This window comes from Acomys russatus, chromosome 14 (genome assembly GCF_903995435.1).
Source record: "Acomys russatus chromosome 14, mAcoRus1.1, whole genome shotgun sequence".
NCBI lineage: Eukaryota > Metazoa > Chordata > Mammalia > Rodentia > Muridae > Acomys > Acomys russatus.
In genome coordinates this window covers 56502558-56525920 of record NC_067150.1, presented here as the reverse complement: position 1 = coordinate 56525920, position 23363 = coordinate 56502558, and the positions used below count along the sequence as shown (strand labels likewise).

Genomic DNA, 23363 nt, shown 5'->3' with positions numbered 1-23363 from the left:
CCTGGAACAGAAGTCCAGAAAGTTGTGAGCTGCCATATGGGTGCTAGGAATTGTACCTGGGTCCTCTAGAGGAGCAGTTAGTGCTCTTAACTGCTGAGCCATCGCTCCAGCCCCAAGAATCTATTTTCTATTGCCAGAATTGTAGGATGCTAAGACTTATTTGCAGTAAGGTGTGTCCCCATTTTGGTGATACAAGCTTGTTTCCCAAAGTCTCTCACGCCTTTTCCCATGAGGGTCGTTGTTCATCCTTTGTGTTGTGAGGACATGCGGGAGACCACGGGGAAGCATGCCCCATTCTGCAGTGTCAGTGCTTTGGGCTGCAGATAGAACATCAGAATGCAAGGCAAGGGCACCATCCATCATCCTGCTGTTTTTTAGAGACGGCCAGCAGATGGCACTAACGTACCACATTTCTCTTGGACTCTGAGCAAGGACGTGGTTCTGGAAGCTAACTCAGTGGAAGTCCAGGGTCACAAATCTTGAAGACTGTGCCAGGAAGCACTTGTTTGATTTGTTTGTTTTTTGAGTTTTTGAGACAGGGTCTCTCTGTGTAGCCTTGGCTGTCCTGGTCTCACTTTGTAAATCAGGCTGGCCTCGAACTCACAGCGATCCACCTGCCTCTGCCTCCCGAGTGCTGGGATTAAAGGCCTGCGCCACCACGCCTGGCTTTTTTGTTTGTTGTTATTGCATTTTGGTTTTCAAGACAGTTTTTCTCTGTGTATCTCTGGCTGTCCTGGAACTAGCTCTCTAGAGCAGGCTGGCCTCAAACTCACAAAGATCTGCCTGCCTCTGCCTTCAGAGTTATGGGATTAAAGGCCTATGGCACCACTGCCCAGCTTTGCTTGAAAATTTTTAAAGGGCACAGATATTAGGTGGACATATTTTCAAGCATGCAGACAAAAATGAAGCAGTCCAAATAACTGAAAATAAAGTTGGAGGATTCACACTTCCTGCTTTCAAAACTGCAGCCACAAAGGGGGAAGAAAAAAAAAAAAGCATCCACCAGGAAGGCCAGCAGTATTGCTGCAATAGACAGATAAAGCAAAGGAACAGACTGGTGATTCATAGATAAGGTCACTTACAGCCAACTGACTTTCATCAGGGCTCTCAGGACCGCTCAATGAAGTTTTTCACCAAATGGTGCTGGGTTAACAAGATAGCCACACGCAGAAGAATGGAATGGAATCTGTACCACAGATGAGAACTGAGTCAAAGTGGCTCAGAGACAAGGGCTGCGATGTAGCTCTGAAGGTTGGTGCCTAGCATGCAGGAAGCCCGGGGTCCGATCTCCAGCGCTGCACATTACCGGAGTGCTGCCTCCAACTTTGCTTAAGACTGGACAACTCAGGAGCCTTGCTCTAGCACCTCAGCTGCTGGGATCTCCAAACTTCCTGTTTGAGCAGAGCAGCAGGATTGGCCTCTCTAAAATAGCTTCCTGCCTGTGCCTTTTCCTATTGCTATGCCATATGTCTCCTGGTAAACATTGACTTTTCGGGACTGAGTGGTCAGCCGCACTGGCTGAGAATGAAAACTCAGGGCTTTCCTGAAATGAACATTTGAACTGGAAATGTTCTGGTTTTGGCTGCTCTGTGTTTGCTTGTTTGTTTTGTTGTGCTGGGGAAGGAATCCTGTGTATGCCAGAGACATTTCTAGTTTATTATAAACTGCACTCTCAGGAGCTAGGCAGATGCTGATCTGAGAGGGAGCATCCAACACAGCACAGTGGTGGCCAAAGGAGCTCAGACTGACCAGGGAACTGTGGGACGTTTTCTCTTGTTATTCTGATAATAGTCTCTTATCTTCCTCCATCCTTTCCTGACAGTTTTGGAGTAGAGAGAAAGAGCTAGGAAATTCATCCCATCCAAATTTTGCTGCGCCCCCTCCCCCCCACCTCCTGATGGGTTGGTTGATTGGTTTTGATTTTTTCCCAGCAGGTGCTTTTGTGGCCCATGCTAGCCTCGAACTTACATTTGAAGCTTCAGCTGTCCTTGAACTCCTGATTTTCAGGCCCCCACCTCCCAAATGCTGAGATACAATATAGGCTTGTGTGCCCCCCCCTCCTGTTCCTGCAAACTGTTAATGTTCCAGGATTGCTCTGGCCCCTGATTTACTTTTTTTTTTTTTTTTTTTTTTTTTTTTTTTTTTGAGACAGGGTTTCTCTGTGTAACAGCACTGGTTGCCCTGGACTCGCTTTGTAGACCAGGCTGGCCTCGAACTCACAGAGATTTACCTACTTCTGCCTCCCAAGTGTTGATTTGCAATTTTAAACCCTTTACACCAAAACGAAAGCCTGTTCCTGTAGACCAGTTGTTTCTCTCCAGGCATCACCCACACAGAGGCCTGCACTCTAGAAAAGCAGAGTATCTGTAGCAGAGCTTGAAAACAGAGAAAGCAAAAACTCATCATTTGGAGCGAGGCCAGCCAGACCAGCTGGAGGAGACAACAGACTTGGGAGAAGTCAAAGGACCAGCTGGCCAGAATGCTAGAGGCTAGGCCAGCTATTGTATAATCTTCATGCTGGAAGAAAGACACACAAATTGGGACATATTTTAAGTCTTGCTCAGGAGCCCAGAACAAGCTCACAACTCCAGGAATCTCTGCTCTTCTTTGAAAATGGAAAATATGAGCTAAGGGAACAAATGTGACTGTTGAAGGTGCCCAGCCCTGTATCTTAGGGACACTGGGTCTTGCACCACCTGTCCCTGCTTTCCAGAGGCCCTGTGCCCTGAGCATCTGGTGTCATGTAAAGGTTGAAGGACACCATGGTGACCTCGGAGTCAAAGCACAGAATGTGCATGTGGGGATAGCTGCCCTAGTTCTGCTCTGCTGCTAGCAACAACAAAAGCAAATAGACAGGAACGCACGCCCAGGACTGTGAAGGTAGCTCAGTTTGTAGAGGGCTTGCCCAGCATGAATTAGGTCCTGGGTTTGACCCCCCAGCACTGCACAGAACTTAGAGCAGTGGTGCACGTCCGTGATTCCAGCACGTGGGAGATGAAGGCAGAAATGCAAGGAGTTGAAGGTCACCTTAAGCTTTAGAGTAAGCTTGAGACCAAACTGCACTACCAGAAACCCTATCTCAAATGAGAAATAAACACAAGTAAGAACCCAATATAGGGGCTGGAGAGATGGCTCAGTGTTTAAGAGCACTGCCTACTCTTCCAAAGGACCCAGGTTCAATTCCCAGCACCCGCATGGCAGCTGACAACTGTCTTTGACTCCAAAATCTGACACCCTCACACCAGCACACATAAATTAAATAAAATATTTTTTAAAAAAGAACCCAATATAACTGTGGGTACTACGAAATAGTCTTCCCAGAGTTGGCAGAGAAACGATGATTACCCTCTATTCAATACCTTCGGAGGCTGGAGAGATGGCTCAGCAATTAAGAGTGTGTATTGCCCTTGCAGAGGAGCCTGGTTCTGCTCCCAGAACTCACATGAGGTGGCTTAACACTTCTAACTCTAGTCCCAGGGGATCTGATGCCGTCTGGCCTCCTTGAGCACCTGCAACGCATGTGGTGAAAATAAATTCACACACTGGGCTAGAGAGATGGAGAGCAGTTAAAAGCACTGGCAGCATTTCCAGAGGTCCTGAGTTCAATTCCCAGGAACCGCATGGTGGCTCACAACCATCCGTAATGGAATCTGAATCCTTCTTCTAGTGTGCATGAAGAAGAGCACTCATATACATAAAAAGAAAATAAATCTTTAAAATAAATTCACACACACACACACACACACACACACACACACACACACACACATACACACACACACACACACACACACATACACACACACTAAAAAACAAAGAGCCCAATGCAGTGGCCCACACCTGAAATCCCAGCACTCAGACACAGAGGCGAGAGGATATCTGTGAGTTCAAGCCTTCTCTATGGAGTGAGCTCTAGGACAGCCAGCCAGGACTAAAACTCTGTCTTGAAAAACCAAAAAAAAAAAAAAAGGGGGGGGGGGAGACTCTTCAGTCATCTATGTTTGCATGATTTACAAATTCCCCAAAGAAATAAATGTTAAGCCAGGTGTGGTGGCACATGCCTTTAATCCCAGCACTCAGGAGGCAGAGGCAGGTGGATCGCTGTGAGTTCGAGGCCAGCCTGGTCTACAAAGTGAGTCTAAGACAGCCAAGGCTACACAGAGAAACCCTGTCTTGGAAGAGAGAGAGAGAGAGAGAGAGAGAGAGAGAGAGAAATGTTAATCATACTTCAAGTAAAAATACTGTTTATTTCCTTATTCACCACCATTTATATGTATGAACCCCAACAGAGCCTTTGCTTACATTGTGTGGGACATGGCCAAGAAACATGCTTCCTATTTTTTGTTTGCTCCTCAGTGTTAGATTATCATTAGTGTAGAGGTTGGGCAAAACCGTGCAAAAAGAAGTGCATTTTCAGTCATAGCAAAATGAGCAGCCAAAGCTGCAGAAGTTAGCCAATTTTTAATTCCTTTTTGTTTCTTTTTAAAAGAGGATCTTTATTTTGTCATCTTGGGGGCCATGTGCCAATCAGTGTCACAAGACAGAGACAGCAATTAAAGGCACAAAGAAGCAAATTTCACCAAAACAGATGTGTTTAAATTAACAAGTGACAGTTTGTGCATCAGACTCACGTCAGCTGTCACATGAAGTGGACAGAGGGGACTATGAAGAACCACAAGACTTAGTTGTTCAGAGGTTGCTGAGCAACACCAGAAAATCTCAGGGAGGCCAGGCCTCCACGGCGCAGGCCGCCCCTGCTTGCCCGTTGTTGTCTCATGGAGGACGCTCTCCCTTGGACAGTGCCTGTGGCTGGGGCCCGGATTGGTGTGCTTTGAAGGTACTGGAAGGCACTCTGGCGGCCGACCTGTCTCTCAGCACAGTTAAAGGTCAGGGCAACTCCAACATTGCTCTTCATGATTCTGGAGGAGCCATCGGAAGTGCCGTCAAAGCACCGGCCAAGGGCGATCTCCTTAGCTGTACGAGGGTCCTGGTCAGTGACAGTGTAGATACCATAATTGTGGCCCAGAGGGTCCAAGGGTGCCAGCATGGTATACTCACTGGTGTCATTGTTGACCGCCAGTGGAAGGTGGTTGACCAGGTATTCATGCAGCATAGAGTTAACGCTAGCTCGACGGCAGCTGCCCTGGGGAACGACCTTTACTAACGTGCGGTCTACACGGTCTTGGTCATACAGCATTCCGCTGCACTTGAACTCCAGACAGGCAGATGAGACATTAGGCTGGTCTCTGTCCCGAGTGCTCTTCACATCCCGGATCCCATATAGCTTCCCCACGGTCTGCCGATGCGTGCCCCCCATGTTGCGGGACCGTACATTAACCTCCAGTGGCCCCACAATCTTTACCTTGATGTAGCAGGCCCTAAACTCCATTGGCTTGGGCCACCATGCAAGGTAGTCTTCAGTCCAGCTCATGGGGTCATCTTCATTGAAGGGAACTGTGTTGTAGTCATAGCGATCCCCCTCAATCTGATAGAACCGGAAGTGAGCCGCACTGGGCGGGGCCTCCTCGCATGCCCGAAGGTTCTCAAAGGCATAGATGGGACCATTGCTTTCCTCAGCTGAGTTGGGCCTCGGCTTGGCCATACTGATTTGGAAAGCCGTCTTTTTAACCCGTGGATCCTCATGGTCTGTCCGACGGTATTTGAGTTTGTTGAGGTAGGGCTGAGGGACGCCGATTGCATTTGGGTTGAATTTAGGAGAAGACTGGACTGCTTCTAGTTCTTCTCCAGAAAGGCTTGCCAAGACATAGACAGAGTAAGCATCAGGAGACTGGTCGTCACAGAAGGCAGGCAGGCAGGCCCCATTGGGACCTGTGATGACACTGTCAAATCGGCCCCAGGCCCTGGGGTTAGATGAGTAACCTGTTCTGGGTTCCAGATTGATCGCTGAGACTACAACCCCCTGGATTTGCTCACTGGGCAGGAACCTCTCACTCCGGTAAGTCCTGACCTTGATGAAGCACCTTCGGCTTTCAGGGACGTCCAGGTTAAAGAGCCTTCTCTCCCGGATCTCCATGTTACCCACTAGGAAGGTTCTCTCTTCCCTCTTGCTCCTCCTTTGGCTTTCAAATTTGAAGTCGCCTTCCTCTTCCCACAGTCCTGTGTCTGGGTTCAGCGACCAGAGTCTCATGGCTGGCACGTGCTCCGGCATCTTGACCTGGGATGAGTCAAGGTGGACCTTCACCTTGCCAGCATTAAGCGACTCAGAAGTGGCCTCGTCCCTGAAGTCCACCGAGAACATACCGTATGTCCGAAGGGGAAAGGTGTCTCCTTCGTCACTGATGAAATTCAGGTCACTCTGGGCAGCTGTGGCCGTAGACATATTCCGGGGATCCAGGAAGGTCACGCTGGCCTTCACCTTCCCTGTGAAGGGCTCCCCATTTTGCCGATAGAAACTTCGGGTTGGAATCTCGAGTTCAGCCACAGGATCCTCACCGACCACCTCCCCCAGGGGGATAACGTTGGTTTCCATGGCTTCCAACGTGATGGGCTCCTTCCGCCGGAGCACCTTGACCTCATGGAACACGGCGCTTCCCTTCCTGTTGAAGGGCAGCACTTTGGTGGTGTTGACAAATTTCTGCAGCCTGTCCACAAAGGTGAGCACTAGCCTCTCCATGTCCTGGGGGATGTGGAGGGTGAATGTACCCTTGTAGCCTGTCATGCTCACACGGCTGTTCCCCATGTACACGTGGCCAAAGCGCATGGGCTCGCCATTGTCAGCAGCACTGACTCGGCCGCGCACGATGCTTCGTGTCTCTGCGCACCGCTGGCAGCTGCACTCCACGGCCACCTTGGTGGGCAGCGTGTATCCACTGCACTGGATCTCCTTCTCTTCTGTTCTGGAAATGCCACAGCAGTTCTCCACAGCATCCCGGCACCGGATCCCACTGTCTTGTTGCCCTGCACAGGTCTTGATCGGGCAGCGGCCTACATCATAGTAGAAGGAGTTGGTGGCATTCTGGAAGCAATCGTGGGGCAGCCGGATAAGGTAGCTCTCTGGAGTTGGGTTGCAAGGAGCCTCATCATGTGCTAAAGAAGAAATGGTGTGGATGCTAAGTATAAGTCCATGCCTCACACAAAGTGCCTCAACTCAATGGACTCTCTCTTTTTCTTTCTCCCTCCCTCCCCGGCTCTCTCTATTTTGATTTTGTTTTATTGAGACAGGTCTCACATAGCCCAGGCTGACTTCAAACTCGTGTTAATAGCCTAGGATGACCTTGAATTCATGATCCTCTTGCATCAACCTCCCAAGTGCTAGGTTTATAAGTTTGTGCCTCCAAGCCATCTTGAGGTGTGTGTGTGTATGCTTATGTGTGTGTGTTTGTGTATTTGTGTGTGTGTGTGTGTGTGTGTAGTGCTGCTGCTATTGCTGCTGCTGGCTAAATCAGGTCCTTGTGTACGCGAGATAATTGTTCTATCACTGAGCCACATTTCCACCTCTCTATAGTTTTGTTTTTTGGGGGGGTTATTTTTGTTGTTGTTGTTGTTTTTGGTTTTTTTGAGACAAGGTTTCACTATGTAGCTTTGGCTGTCTTGGACTCACTTTGTAGACCAGGCTGGCCTCGAACTCACAGCGAGCCACCTGCCTCTGCCTCCCAAGTGCTGAGATTAAAGGCGTGCACTACCGTAGCCCGGCCTTCTACAGTTTTTAAAGGACTTCTATATCTGCAACCCTGAGTCTCACAGAACTTGAAGGGACAGAACAGTTATTACTAATCCTATTTTATATGTACAGAGCAAAGCAATAGTTGCTGAGGTCCATAGAGTAGCAGTTCTCAACGGATGGATCTTGAAAATGTGTGAGGGTCTTTTGAGATTATCAGCAAAACTGGAAGTGTTGTTGCATATACTAGAAAGGTGCTGTGTGTCCTTCAGAACCTGGCATTTCTCTGCATTCAGTGATCTGCACACATCCCAGGAAATGTAGATAGAAACTCCGTTTTTATTTTACATATACGGGTGTTTTGCCTATATGTATGTCTGTGTACCATGTGCGTGTCTGGTACCTACAGAGGCCGGAAGACTACCCACAGAGACCAGAGGATGGCATTGGATCCCCTGGAACTGGAGTTACATAGGCTGGGAGAATAGCCAGTACTCCTAACCACTGAGCCATCTCTCTAGCCCCAGAAAAACCCTATTTTAACAAGGCATGGTGACACACACGTATAATGCTTGTACTTGGGAGGTGGAGTCAGAAGGATCATACATTAAAGGTCATTCTTGGCCACATAGTGGTCTGAGGCCAGCCTGGGCTACAGAAAACAAAAAACAAAAACAAACGAACAAAAAACTTGTCTCAGAAGCAAACAAACAAACAAGCCTTCTTTAAGTAATGGGAGCCTGGCGTTCTCTCCATGGCCTCTGCCACACACTGTAGTTCTCAAGACTCCAACACCTTCATTAGTCAAAGACTCAGATTTGATGCTGAACTTGGAACAAAGCCCAGAATTGTTTCTCAGCTGAGAAGAACCATCTTTCCAGTAGCAGCATCCAGGGACTAAACCATTGGGATGTGCCTTCTGTACCTGCCAGCCCTTACGGGTCCCATTCATCGTCACTCTTGAAGAAGCACAGATGTCAGATCTTTCTATCTTCTTCGGTTACTATGCCAAAGCTTTTAGCTATTGACATAACTTTATTTTGTACTAACACTATTTCCTCTTTAGTTCTCCTTTATGTTAAACTTAAAGCAATGTACACATATATTTGGAAAGACTATACAGTTCTATCTATATAAACTGAACTTCCAAATAGGAAAGTGTCGTGAAAAGATTACTGTGCCAACAGAGCGTACTGGAGTGCCTGCCGGCCACTCCAGGCACCTGCTGGCCACTCCAGGCACCTGCCGGCCACTCCAGGCACCTGCCGGCCACTCCAGGCAGGCCTCTTCTGATAAGGCCCTTTGCCTTCTCTGATCTGAGGCCTGTTGTTCAATTTTCTTGGACTCTGTGAAATACTCCATAATTTGTCCAATGAATTTTCATAGGACACCCTCTTCCCTCACTGTCCAGGGACAGGTTTGAGAGGCCTTTGTGGCTTGAAGGCTTTTTCCTCCTCCAGTTTTCTTCTAGAAGCCAGCTTTAATCAGGTTACCCCTTTATATAACCCGTGGCACTTCTACCTCCACGTGCCCTACTCCTGCCCATCCTCTAGTGTCAGGGTTTCTCAACCTTCACTGCAAACGAAACAAGGAGCGTTGAAACCATGTGTGCCCCGGGCCACATCTCACTCAGAAAACCCTGAGAGTCACTGCAGAATATCAGTTTTTTTTTGGGAGGGGCTGGCTTTTTTGAGATTGGGTCTCATATAGTTAAGGCTAGCCTTGAACTCTCTATGTTAGAGAAGATGACCTTGAATTCCTGATCCTCTCTCTACCTCCCAAATGCTGGGATTACAGGCATGTGCTACCATGCCTTAGCCACCTGGGAGGTATCTATTTCTTGTCCATGGGGCTTTTCTGTCTTTGGAGACAAGGTCACATGATCTCATGTAGCCAAAACTAGTATCAATCAAACTTACTATATCGCTACTGCTAAGCTTGACCTTCTGACCCCTATACTTTCATCTTCTGAAGCTGGGTTTTTGCAGTGCTGGGGACTGAACTTAGGGCCTTCATTCATGCTAGACAAGTACTCTACCAACTGAGGCTTATCCAAAGGCCCTGCATGTTTCCATCTTGTTTGAACTTTATTTGCATTTCTACACACACACACACACACACACACACACACACACACACACACACACACACGCACGCACCTCATACAATGATGCTGTGACAGCAAGACTTAGCTCTGCACTGTATCCCAGAGCCTGGCACTATGAGCATCATAGAAAATATCAAACTCTTCCTGACCGGCGATGCAGCCAGCCCTGTTGCAGACCCAGGACCCAAACAGGCTTACCAATGACAGTGAGCTGGGCGACTTTGGACTTCACAGCCCCAGCATCACTCTGCGCCTTACAGAAGTACTCCCCTGCCTGGTCCTGCTGCAGGTTCCTCAGCACCAGCTTGCTCTCATGCTTGTAGAGGGAGGGATCCAGCAACGTGTTATTGTGGTACCTGTAATGATGCAGAGGTGAAGGCTAAGTGGGCCATGGAAGAGAAGGCAGACCTGAAGATATGCCTGGAAGCAAGGGATGGGGGGGCGGTGATGGTTCACTTACATTTGGCTTGCTCAAGAGCACCCAATGGCTGGGAGTTGGATATTTGCTTCTAAGTCCCAAGCCCAACTCTTAATTGATGGGGGATGTGGGGGTGGGGTGCAGGGTCATGGGTTGTTTTTAAAGAAATTCGCTCATGGGCTGGAGAGATGGCTCAATGGTTAAGAGCACTGTATGCCCTTCCAGAAGTCCTGAGTTCAGTTCCCAGCACCCACATGGTGGCTCACAACATCTATACTAGAATCTAATGTCCTCTTCTGGTGTGCAAGTTAGAGCACTCATACATAAAATAAATAAAAACATTTTAAAATTATTTTTTAAAAAGAAAAAGAAAATAAAGAAATCTGCTCACCTCTCTGAATTACAGCTTCCTGCTCTGTAAAACAAGAGCAATGCTCTCCAGCTGACTCCCAGAACTGTTGGCATTCTAAGCAAACCTAGTGGCCATAACTGCTTATTGAAGGGTAAAGAACTCACTCCTAGCATTAGGGATTCTGATCTTGCTGTGGGAAACAAGGCTGAGGAATCTTGGAACACGCATGTTAGGGCTCTCAAGTCAAGAGACTTTGGGGAGAAGGAGCTGAGCTTTGAGGTGTAAGAGGGCTGGTTGGTTGTCTAAGCAACCTCAGCCCTGCAGGCCCCTACTTGTAAACGTCACCATTCAGGCTTTGCACCAGTAGCCTGCATATGTCTTTATTCTATCAGCCAATGTTACTGTTTAGACAGGAGGCAAGCAAGCTCTGATTGCTAAGAGAACTAGGCAGGGTAGCTAGCAGAATACGTACCACAAGTATTTGTCTGGACTGGGTTTCCCTGTGGCCTTGCAGCACAGAGACACACTCTGCCCAGCCCGCCTTGCTTTCAGCTCCGGGTTCATTACAATGTATGGGGTCTCTGGGAGAGAAGATGAGAAACAGTGTTTGGTTTTCTTACTTTGTGACAGGCTCCAGAGAGCCCTGATTCCTCAGGGTCTTTGATGGTATTTAAATTGTATGACTTTATCCCATTGCCTGCCCATCTCCAGCAGCCCCCTAATATCCACTGGATTCCCCTCCTCCACCCTCTCCACCTGAGACCTGCTCCCATAAACTTCTCTGGTACCATCTGGATGGGACAATGGAGAACGCAGGGGACCTTGTGCCAGCCATACTCTAAGTGCTACAAAGGACAGAACGAATAGCCTCACTAGTGCATTAGTCATGACCTTCTGCCCCCGGCAGAATCTTTGTATAACTATTCTACACCATTTCTGAGCTTTCTAGGCTCCTCTACAACCGACAAACCTTTGTGATAATTGACTATTTTAGACAATAGGTCAGGGAAATCCTTATGCCGTAGGGTGCTGGGCCTACCAATATCTACAAGGGCACTTGCAACTGAATACATACATACATATATACATACACACACACACACACACACACACACACACACATATATATATATATATCTCAAGTGCAAAAGCCCTGAGGCAGGGATGTGTCTACACTGAGAAACAGACAAAGAAGCCATTGATTCTGCATAGAAGGACTAAGGAAGAGAAATTAGGGAAAGCCAGGGGATATAGGGCCTGTGGGTTATAGTAAAGATTTTGGTTTTACAATGGAGTTTTACACACTAGCCAGGAAAGGCTCTCTCAGTGCAACCCATCCTGCCACAGGGCGCTTAATCACCTGCCCTCACAAACTCTGCGTTGACGGTGGCTGACTTCAGGCTAGTCTTGGGCACTGTGAGCATAATTGGGGCAAACTTGGTCTTGGTGATTTTCAGGACGCTTTTGCCATTAGGACACACGCCAGGAACTTGGAACCTCCCGCTGCTGTCTGTCTGGGTGAGCATCTTCGGTGCCTTGGCCAGCAGGTAGACAATGGCTCCTGGAGCTGGGGCACCTCCAGGGAGGGAGATGGCCCCATGAAGCGTGAAGTCCTGGCACATGCAGGCATCACAGTCAGCATTCACCTGACCCATAGGGCAAGTCATGTCACAAGCTATGGAACAAAGAGCCACATCAGCAGGGCTTTCCGGGTTCCTACCCATCTCCACCCTACCCTAGCCTGGATGCTCTTACATGTTTCCTGTCCTCTGTCTTTCTTAAGCCTTCCTACGTGCCTACACAACTGACTCCTAGTCACCCTTCAGATTTAGCCCAGAAAACTTACTCTGAGCAGCCTCCTGATCTTTTTATTTCTTTTTTTTTGGGGGGGGGTTGTGCTTCAAGACAGGGTTTCCCTGTGTAGCCCTGGCTGTCCTGGAACTCACTCTGTAGACCAGGCCTTGAACTCAAGGAAACTCACCTGCCTCTGCCTCCCAGATTGCTGGGATTACAGGCATGAGCCACCGTGCCCAGCTGCCAACTGATTTCTCAAGCTGTGATAATTGACAGCGCACTGCGTTCCTAGCTGTCCTATATGTCTCCCATCCGAGCAAACGGCATGCTTAGTGGGGGCTCGGCAAACAACTCTGCCTCACACTCACCCTCTAGCCCATCCTTCAGGATGTTTCAATCTCACCTACCACAGAGACCCACGCCACAAGGGAGGTACCTGTGCATGCTGAGCTCACGCAGAGCTGGCCTTCCTCTGTGGCCTCACTGCACAGGGACACTGTCTGTGCCAAGCAGGTGCGGGTACGGATCTGGACCCCAGTGTGACCACAGGCGCCCGAGCACTTGCTCCAGGGAGACCAGGGACTCCAGATGTGCTGCTCTGTATCTCGTCGCAAGGACCCTATAAGAAGAGATCAGCAGAAGTCACTCTCTTCCCCAGGGGATGGGGTCAGGTTCTTCTCTTGTGAGGGAGACAAGGTCCCTATTGAAGTCATAAATCTCACTGATAATTTATATTCATTGCAATGAATTAAAGATAGTTTCCAAGATTGTTTCATTAACCGAGGCTGGCCTCCAATGTCTGATCCTCCTGCCTCTACCTTCTGAGTGCTCTAACTATACGGAGGCTTCCATGTGTCCATTTTAGGTGTTGCTGGAAATAAAACCTATTGCTTTGTGGATGCTAAGCTAGCACTTGACAAACTGAGCTTGCAAAGATTTTTTTTCCCTCACAAAGGAAGTCAAAAGTCTTTTTTTTTTTTTTTTTAAAGTCAAAAGTCTTGAGGACACAGTGGCTCTAACCTGCCCAGGGTGTTTTTTGGCCCAGCACTGCTGCCTTAGGACCTGTGTGTCAGCAGCCCATCATCTCCCACTAATGTGAAAACAACCACATGCTCCCTGCAGAGAGGCTTTCTGGTAATTCAAGGCCCGTAGTTTACAATGACATGTATAACCAGACACCTTCTGCCTACCTCTTCGCCTCACACCTGCACCCTGTGTATAAAAAGGAGGCTCAGCCCTTGTTGTAGAGTCCACCTGGGCACTGGGTCTGCAGCATCGGCCTGTGTGGACAGGTAGAGCCCCGGGGCACGGTGCCCACCAAGAGTGCAGGCTTGCAGCTGGTCTCTTAATACCTACACTATCCAGGGCACGGATGGAGCGGGATAAAAGAAACATAGATTCTGCAAACATGGACATGGTTCAAATCCCTGTGCAGCATTAGCTGTGTAGCTAGGGGACTAACTTGACTTCTCTAAGCCTCCAGTACCCTGTGAAGCAGGCAATGCCTCAAAGGTCAATTGTCAGGGCTGAATGATGAGGGGAGCCAGCATCCTGCACATAAATTGTAGCAGCCATTGGCATTTAGCCAACCTGGGCTCAACCGCTTCCTTCATTATCTCAAGGTATCTTCATCAAAACCCCTGTGATTGAGGGACACACTGTAATCCCAGCGCTTCCAGACCTGAGACAGAGGACTATAGGGAATAGCTTGAGCTACAGAGCAAGTTTGAGGCCAGCCTAAACCACACCATTGTGAGACTTTGTATCAAAAATTTGTAAACAAATAAAAAATAAAAGGCAGGCAGGATCCGGGTGTGGTGGCCCACGCCTTTAATCCCAGCACTCAGGAAGCAGAGGCAGGCGGATCGCTGTGAGTTCGAGGCCAGCCTGGTCTACAAAGTGAGTCCAGGATGGCCAAGGCTACACAGAGAAACCCTGTCTTGAAAAAAAAAAAAAAAAAAAAAAAAAAAAAAAAGACACACACACACACAACAACAACAACAACAAAAAAAATTAAGAGGTCTAGAAGTATAGCTCTAAGAGAAAGCACTTACCTAGTACGTGAGGGACCTACTCCAACTCCATAACACTGAAAAGCATGTGAACACATAAGACTAAGGAGCATCAAAAGTCTTCTTAAACAGTTGCTGGGCTGGAGAGATGGCTCATCGGTTAAGAGCACTGACTACTCTTCCAGAGGTCCTGAGTCCAGTTCCCAGCAACTACATGGTGGCTCACAACCATCTATAATAGAATCTGATACCCTCTTCTGGCCTGCAGGCATACATTCAAATAAAGCACTCATATAAACAAACAAACAATGCGGTTACAGCTGGGCGTGCAGGAGGCAGATGGCTGTAATCCCAGCATTCTAGAGAGAGGCAGGAGGGTTAGCAGTTCAAGAATAGCCTGAGCTACATAATGATTTCCAGCCCAGCCAGGGCTACATAGTAAAGTCCAAGGCTAGCCTGGGCTATGTGAGTACAGTTGCACCGAGTTTGGCTTCACATATTTCAATACTAGCTCCTTGGAGCAGAAGCAGGGAAATCACAAATTTAAGACCTTCTTGGCAACTTAGTAAAATAATAACTTAAAAATGGTAGAAGGTGGGTTGGAGAGATGGCTCAGTGGTTAAGAACACTGCCTGCTCTTCCACAAGTCCTCAGTTCAATTCCCAGCAACCACATGGTGGCGCATAGCCATCTATAAGGAGGTCTGGAGCCTCTTCTGATCTGCAGGCATACATGTATATGTAATAAATAATTTTTAAAAAAATGGTAGAAAGCTGGAGATGTAGCTCAGTGGTCGAGGACTTGCCTAGCATAAGGCTCTGGGTTCAATGCCCAGTACCACAATAATAATAATAATAATAATAATAATAATAATAATAATAATAATAATAACAACAACAACAACAACAACAACAACAACAATAATAATAATGAATAAATAAACAACACAGCTGCACAAGGTAAGCTAGAGATTCAAAGCCCAGACTCCAAGTGCTGTCTTCCCCAGTGAGTCACTGTGAACTCAGGTTGACTGGAGCAGCCCTGGGGATCTTATCACACTAAAGATACTTGGTGGCCGTTAAGAGACTAGCCATGTATTGTGCTGTTCAGATCCTGGCCTCTCCTGGGAGGCAAGGGCTGGGGGCCATTCAGACTCACCTGGTGGGCAGAGGAAGCGCACTGTATAATTGGAGCAGTTCTGGCCTGGTCTCTGCTCCCTGTTGAGGCACCAGAAGCCCTCACGGGGATTGCCATGGACTACCTGGCCAGTGCTGCCCGCAGGCATCCAGTCAGTGGTCCGAGCCTCTAGCCGCAGGGGACGAGCGCACACACGCTCCCCATAGTAGAAGCGAATGGCATCCAGACGCTCATAGTCACCCTGCCCACCTGGGTGGTCGATGTTAAACCAGGTTGTCCACTCACCGGGACCTGAGGGACAGAGGCGGGTTGAGGAGGAGCTGTCCCTGAATAGCAGGTGAGCTCCAGCTATGCTTCCTTGGGAGTCCCCCCTGCTGCTGTCTGGTCCCCACTTCCCACACCCACTCCACCCCCGATTTCTCCAGCAACTCTTCAGTCCCTCCTCTGCCTCACAATGCGGAGCCTTCCACTCCAGTGCTCATCAGCCTGAGGGACCAGGGACTTTCCAACTGATCTCTCCTCCCAAGACTCTCTTTCTTCCCACTCTAGCCCTTGCTAACACTGTGGTTGGGGTAAGTTGTTTCCATGTGGCTTGGTCCACCACACGCTCTGGCACGAAAAGCTCTTGGAAAGGCAATCCAGGTGTGGGCGAGACGCCCGCGTTACTCTTCAAACCTCGTGTTCCCCTTTCTTTCCCATCAGCTCTAGCACGTAAGCACCCCGTTTCTGGAACGCATCAGGCAGCTTCCTGATTCTGAGCTTTCTTACACCCCACCTGGAGAGAACGGCCTCGAGTCTTGATAAAGGGAAGTTTCCAGGAAATCCTAACATCCCATCCAGGCTTCCGAGACTCACCAAGCACGCTCAGTAAAGACCCCTTCCCAGCCTTCCCCGCTCCAATGGAGACTCACTGTCCTGGGAGTCAGCAGGCTTGGCAAAGGCCTTAGGGGTCCTCTTCACGGGCTGGACTCTTCTCATCGACTGACTAAGCATTGTCTGCCTCCCTGAAGGACAGAAAAAGAAAAGTTAGGGTTCACAGGGCTCGAAGATGCAGAGAGCTGTCAGGGGAAGCAGATACAGCACGGACCCTCAGCACGGGTTCAAATCCCCACTCTGCCATGCACTGCTGCGACACCCCTCAAAGGCTTTATTTCTCAGACTGCTTCCCATAAAATACACACTGAGGCTGGCATGGAGGGAACGCTTGACAAAAGGCAGTTCCCTTTTCAGTTTTGTTCTAGAAATGGATGAGCAGCTAGACTTGAGTGGTACATGCATATAATCTCAACACCTAGGAGATAGTGGCAGGAGGGTCAGAGGTTCAAGGACAGCCTTGGGTACATGTAAGTTCCAGACCAGCCTGAGCTACATGAGACCCTGTTTAAAAAAAGAAAGAACGAAAGAAAAAGAAAAAGAGCCAGGAGAGGTGGTGCACACCTGTAATCCCAGCACTCAGGAGGCAGAGGCAGGCAGATCAACTGTAAGAGGCCAGCCTGATCTACAAAGCAAGTCCAGGACATTCAAGGCTACACAGTGAAACCTTGTCTCAAAAGCCAAAGGCAGTTAAAAAAAAGAAAGAAGAAAGAGACAAAGACAAAGAGAGATCAGACATAGTGATACACGCCTTTAATCCCAACACTTGGGAGGCAGAGCAAGGTAAATCTCTCAAGGCTAGACTGGTCAACCAGACTATATAGTGAGATGCTGTCTCAAAAAAGAAGCCAGGCATGGTGGTGTACACCTTTAATCCCAGCACTCAGGAGGCAGAGACAGGCAAGTCGCTGTGAGTTTGAGGCCAGCCTGGTCTACAAAGTGAGTCCAGGACAGCCAAGGCTACATAGAGAAACCCAGTCTTGAAAAACCAAAAAAGAAGAAGGAGGAGGAAGAAGAGGAGGAGGAGGAACAAGAAGAAAAGAAGAAGAAGAAGAAGTAGAAGAAGAAGAAGAAGAAGAAGAAATGTAAATGCGGGGGGATCAGCAGGAGAAGAGGGACCAGAGAGGGCAATGGAAATTAATTTTATCAAAATACACCACACACATGTGTGAATATGACATAACAAACACTATTAAATACGTATTTTAAATTTTTAAATTTATTCATTTTTTTGTTTTTTCAAGACAGAGTTTTACTGTGTAGCATTGGCTGTCTTGGACTTGCTTTGTAGACCAGGCTGGCCTCGAACTCACAGTGATCCACCTGCCTCTGCCTCCCGAGTGCTGAGATTAAAGGCCTGTGCCACCAGGCCCGGTTTAAATACATAATTTTAAATGGGGTCATCAGACACTTCAGGCAGCTAGTAGGTTGAGATTCCTGCTAGAGAGTCTAGATCTGTCCTTGGCAAGATGGAGCCTTATTTTCCTTTCCTAAAAAGTGGAGACACTGATTTCCCTTTCATAGGGTGTTGCTGGCCTGAGGGTCGCATGAATGAGATGCCAACATCTCTGGAGACAGCTGCAGGCTGCCATTTTCTAACTAACCTTGGGCAGGTTGGTTAGCCCACCTGGCCCTGTCTCATTCAGTGAGGACAGGAAGAGTTCATTGATCAAAAAAAAAAAAACAAAACAAAACAAAACAAAACAAAACAAAAAACCCTTAGAACAGTAGTTCTCAAAACCCCTTGGGCTTTTGCATACCCAATATCCTGCATATCTGACATTTACCTTGTAATTCATAACAGCAAAATTACAGTTATGAGACAGTAATGAAAATACTTCTATGCTTTGGGGGTCACCATGAGGAACTTGTATTAAAGGGTCACAGCATTGGGGAGGCTGAGAACCACCGCCTCAGAATAATTTCTAGCATAAATCATATGCTGAGTAAATGTTAGCAGGCTATGCTAGCTCAGCACCTGGCCCAAGGGCTGGGAGCCCCTGTCCCTTGACTGGTGGGCAGCGAGCTTCACCATCCCATAAAGAACTCACTGAACTAACTGGGCACTGTCCTGAGGAGGAGCGGAGGGTCCTCAGGACAGTTACATAAAGCTGGGTTGAGGGTTCCTGATGGTTCCAGAAGCAATAGGAGAAAGAGCAAAGGCCCACAAAATCCTGGAAAGGCAATTAACGCCCAGGCAAGGAGCCAAGTCAGAATGTTCTGTGCTGCTTAATTGGGGTGATGGCAGCTCTTTTAATCAACCTAATCTCATTTCCCCTCAGATGGCTGAATGTCAATCATCATAACAAACAGCAGCTGCCAAGGTGGCGAGGGCGAGGCGGGAGGCAGGGACATGGGGACACACACACACACACACACACACACACACACACACACACACACACACACAAACGGTGGGGCGGGGGCGGCTGAAGCTGCTCAGGGGCAGCCTTTGTTCCTGCAGCTGCCATCATAGCCTGCCATGCAGGGCATGCAGCTTTAAAAGAGGGTTGCCTGCACTCTTTACATTAGTGAAGTCTGATTAGGAAGGGGGGGGGGGCGGGTGAGATGGGAGAGTGAGTTCTTTTCTCTGACCTTTGGGTCACCAGAGTATGGGAGCAGAGAACAAGAGCACAGTTTCTGGTACATCCACCAAACTTGGCTTCAGGGGTATAAAGGAAACAGTGTTTAGGGGCAGAAAATTTGTTACGCGACTGAAAGCAGACCAACCCCGAACCTGCTTCTGAGAGCTCATGGTTCCCCTGTGAATCCCTTTTGCTCTGGCTACCAGGATGCTCAGAGCTAAACGCAGCACACGGGGCAGGGCCTTCCCTATCTTTTTTCCTCCTCCCCCACGAGTGACTATTCACCCTGCTTGTTTGATTCCGCTCTGCGAATTTCAATACTAAGAACGACCTCAGAGCTGAAGTGGAAACAGGGTATGGAGCTACCGAACAGCCTCACGCCTGGTGGACGCATAAATGGGTCCCAGAACAGAAATGCCTTCACCGTGGCAAGCAGGAGCTATGGGAGCATGCAGAGACTTGGTGCATACCCAGCACAGTGGTGACCTCCAGGACCAGGAAAGAGAGTACCCAGGCCTTGGTTGCCGCCATCTCTCCCTCAGGCCTGCTGGAACTGTCACAGATAGGTGACAACGCTGCTTCACAAAGTTGGCCCTGTGGTTCCCCAAGAATGTTTCCTAGAGCCAATGATCTGCAAAGAAGCAAAGGGCATCGTATCCCACACTTCTGAATCCCTCCCCCTCCCCGCCTTTTTTTCCCCCCAGACATGGTCTTCTGTAGCCTAGGCTAGCCTCAGATTCACTGTGTACACAAGGATAACCTTGACCTTCTGATTCTCCGGCCTCCATCTTCTGAGTGTTGAAACTACAGGCTTGTACACGGGCTTTACATGGGTCCTAGGGATGGAGCCCAGGGTTTCCCTCAAGCTAGGCAAGCAGACTACCAACAGAGCTGCATCCCAAGCCCCAGCTATGTCTCCTAATGGCTCCAGCAGAAATAGCACTTGACCTGCCAGGATGACAGGAAGGTAGAATAGTCTCACAGAAGCGGCATCTGCTTGAAGTGCCAAACTGAGCCATTTGGGACTTGTCGAAAGTGAGGATCTGACTTCAAATAGCCGAGACCCAGGTTCTAGACTTGCCAGGTTCCACAGCAGACAGGCCACAGGGGAGGAAAGAAATAAGGAAGCTCCTTGACAGTAAGAGGTGCCTGACTTACTTCCAGCAGCTGCTGGGTAACCTTCTGATCACAAGCCTCAGGCTTTTTTTTCCCCCCAAACTTTGATGAGGCTCCCGGTTCTGTACAAATGACTGTGTATTAAGACCATGCAGTCCTGGCCCCAGTGACAATGGGCCCTCCTAGGGTGAGTAGGCAGGCTGAAAGCCACTGAGGCCTCAGTCGCACCACCACTTCCAACAATGCATTCCCAGATGTGCACGGGCCACAGCTGCAACCCATTCTGGCCTGTTTGTTTGCAACCTGGCTAGGAGCACCATAGCCGGGAGCCAGCTAAAGAGAACTAAAGAGGCGTGTAGTAAGAACCCAGGGTTCCCAGTAAGTGGGAATGTGGGGTTAGGGCTGCAGAGTAGGGATGGAGGAAGGCCCAGAAGTAATGTTAAGGGACCATGAGGTGGGTATGGGTGGCCCAAGCTCCTTCTCAGCTGAATTTTTTTTTTCTTCCCCAGAGTTAGGCCCAACCCAGAATCGGATCTAAAAAACTACTCCCTCCAGCTGAGCACAATGACTCATACCTACAACCCCAGCACTTGGGAGACTGAGGCTGTGAGCTGGAGGCCAGCCTGGGCTATTACAGTGAGTTCCAGGACAGCCTTGGATATGGAGCAAGAGTCTATCTTAAAAAAAAAAAAAAAAAAAAAAGTTACCTTCAATCACTAAGTCTGGTGTGCACTGGTATGCAAAGGGAAGAAGATGTCTCCTTTCTGGAAGAGAAAGATCCCTTGAATTTTCCGATGTCTCAGGAAACGAGCAAATCCACAGCGCAGACTGCCTAGCTCTGAAACCGCTGTACCAGTGGGTTCAGGCTGCTCCAAGCTCCTGGGCTCTGAGCAGACCTGCACAGCCAGAGGCAACTTCAGATCTGCGGAAGAGGCCAGGGTGGCCTGAGGCACCTTTTGGAAAAGCCATTTCCCATCTGGCAGCCAGCAGAGAGGCTCTCTACAGTCCACCATTTCCTCCGAGTAGGCCTGACACTCAGGCTCCACAGCGCACGTTCCCTGGAGCTCCCGGACAGTGCCCAGTGGGCACAGGAGGAAGGGTATAGAGACCAAGATGGGGCCATTTGCAGGGGTGGGGGGGGGGGCAGGGTACTGTGACCAGGTAGGCAGGGCTGAGGGAAGACTTTGGATAATGAGGTGCAAAGGAGAAGAGTGGAGCAAAAGGGCGCATCTTTTTTTGTGGGAGATGCAGTTAGACAGCTAAGGAAGAAAGGCAGCTAGGCAGCTAGGGATGGGGGTAGGAGCAGAGCCAGGCAATGAAACACAGGGATGGGGTGAGAGACTGGGGTTGGAGCTCACCGTGTTCTGAACAAGACTCTTAGCTGGGGGGGTCCAAGACGTCTTCACCTCTCCAGCGGTCCGGCTGTGGGCCTCTTATATAGCACAGCTGGTGGCTCAGCCCATGGCAGCGAGCCACGGGAAACAGCAGAAACCAGATCTGAGCATGAGGCTCCCTCCCTCCCTTCCCCACATCCCCAGCAGCTCACAGGGGCAAGAATTTAACATGAAGATCCTTAGGGGTGGGGGGTGGGGAATGCCACAGAGCAGGGATGACCCAGGTGGGCGCCACAGTCTGTATCATAGGGACAGGGGTTAGGAGGAAGGCTAGACACAGGGCTCGGTCCTGGGAAAGTGCCAAGGGGAATTCTCCATCTGGGAAGCATTTCAGAGCTTGGGATGGTGTGTGCTGGCCTAAGCTTTGCCTGCTGATCCCCCACGACATTCCCCATGCACAACAAGGTCTTAGCACTTACTCTGAAAAATCTCTTTGGCACACAGGTCACCTCGGCCTCTATGGATGGGTGTGCCTGGTCTCAGCCAGGCAATGACTCAGGCTCTCTGGCCTTTGAAGGAGCACTTAGGGACCCTCAGAAGGGATGAGGGACAGACTATGGGGTATGGGGTGTCATCTGGTAAGAACAGTTCATCCGTAACCCCCCAACACACACACTTTTACTTGTGTGGTTCCATGAAGCCACTGAGACCAGAAAGATTCAGATTGTGAACTGCTTTGAGACCTTGCCAGACATCCAGATGTGTATGTGTGTGTGTGTGTGTGTGTGTGTGTGTGTGTGTGTGTGTGTGTGTGTCTGCTTGGATGGATGTCTACCAGCAAGCCATACCGCCATACCCGCAGGTAACTAAGCAGCTGCCTGTACTTTAAGGCTTCTCCCAGCTCCCTCTTCTGGCACCAGCCTGAAGCTGCCAGTTACCTTGGGCTATGGCTATCTGACTTTAGCACCATCAGAACCAGCTCTGAAGGGAATGGGGACATTGTTCCATTGGTAAAGCATTTGCCTAACATGAGCAAAGCCCTGAGTTCCAACTGCATAAACCAGATGTGGTGGTACATACCTGAAATCACAGAACTTGGGAGATGGAGGAAAGAGACTCAAGAGTCCAAGATCCAGGCTGGAGAGATGGCTCAGAGGTTAAGAGCACTGGCTATTCATCCAGAGGTTCAGAGTTCAATTCCCAGCAACCACATGGGGCTCACAACCATCTATAATGTGATTGAATGCCTTCTTCTCGCCTGCAGGTGTACATTCAGACAGAGCACTGTATATATAATGATAAATATTAAAAAAAAAAAAAAGAGAGAGAGAGAGAGAGAGAGAGGCCAGGCGTGGTGGCACATGCCTTTAATCCCAGCACTTTGGAGGCAGAGGCAGGCAGATCGCTGTGAGTTCCAGGCCAATCTGGTCTACAAAGATAGTCCAGGACAGCCAAGGCCACACAGAGAAACCCTGTCTCAAAAAAATAATAAATAAATAAATCACACTCAGGAGCCTGGTGGTGATAGCAAACACCTTTAAATCCCACGACTCAAGAAACAAAGACAGATCTCTGTGAGTTCAAGACCAGCCTGGAGCACAAAGTGAGTCCAGGACAGCCAGGGCTCTGTTACACAGAGGGATCCTAGGGGGTGTGGGGGGGTGGAAAGGAAGTACTTACTGCTTTTCCAGTGGACCTATCAGTTCTCAGCATCCAAATTAGGCAGTTCCCAATCACCTGAAACTCAGTTCCAGGGAACCAACACCCTCTGGCTTCCATGAACAGCAGACACACACACAGTGCACATATACTCCTGCAGGTACATACACACACACACATGAAGAAGGAGAAGGGGGAGGAGGAGGTTTGTCTCCACCCCCAGACCATGTTTTGAGAATAATTGAATAATTGATTGAAAAGATAGAAACCCAGCTGGAAGTAGAAAATAAAAAGGGAGTCACCTGAACCATGCCTCATGTCAGAGCCTCATCCAACTGGCCTGGGCTTCCTGTCC

At 49.0% G+C, this 23363-nt stretch overlaps 1 protein-coding gene across 1 annotated transcript; it reads right to left on the bottom strand.

Annotated features, from left to right (window-relative positions):
* Nucleotides 1-4291: 4291 nt before the first annotated feature.
* Nucleotides 4292-21483, bottom strand: Cilp (cartilage intermediate layer protein). Its single transcript, XM_051156686.1, is given in 11 exon segments — nt 4292-4732; nt 4735-7047; nt 9927-10084; nt 10971-11079; nt 11859-12173; nt 12729-12911; nt 15463-15732; nt 16353-16445; nt 19370-19530; nt 20723-20779; nt 21374-21483. Coding segments are annotated over 9 exon segments (3738 nt in total). The 5' UTR covers nt 19431-19530; nt 20723-20779; nt 21374-21483; the 3' UTR covers nt 4292-4496.
* Nucleotides 21484-23363: the final 1880 nt, after the last annotated feature.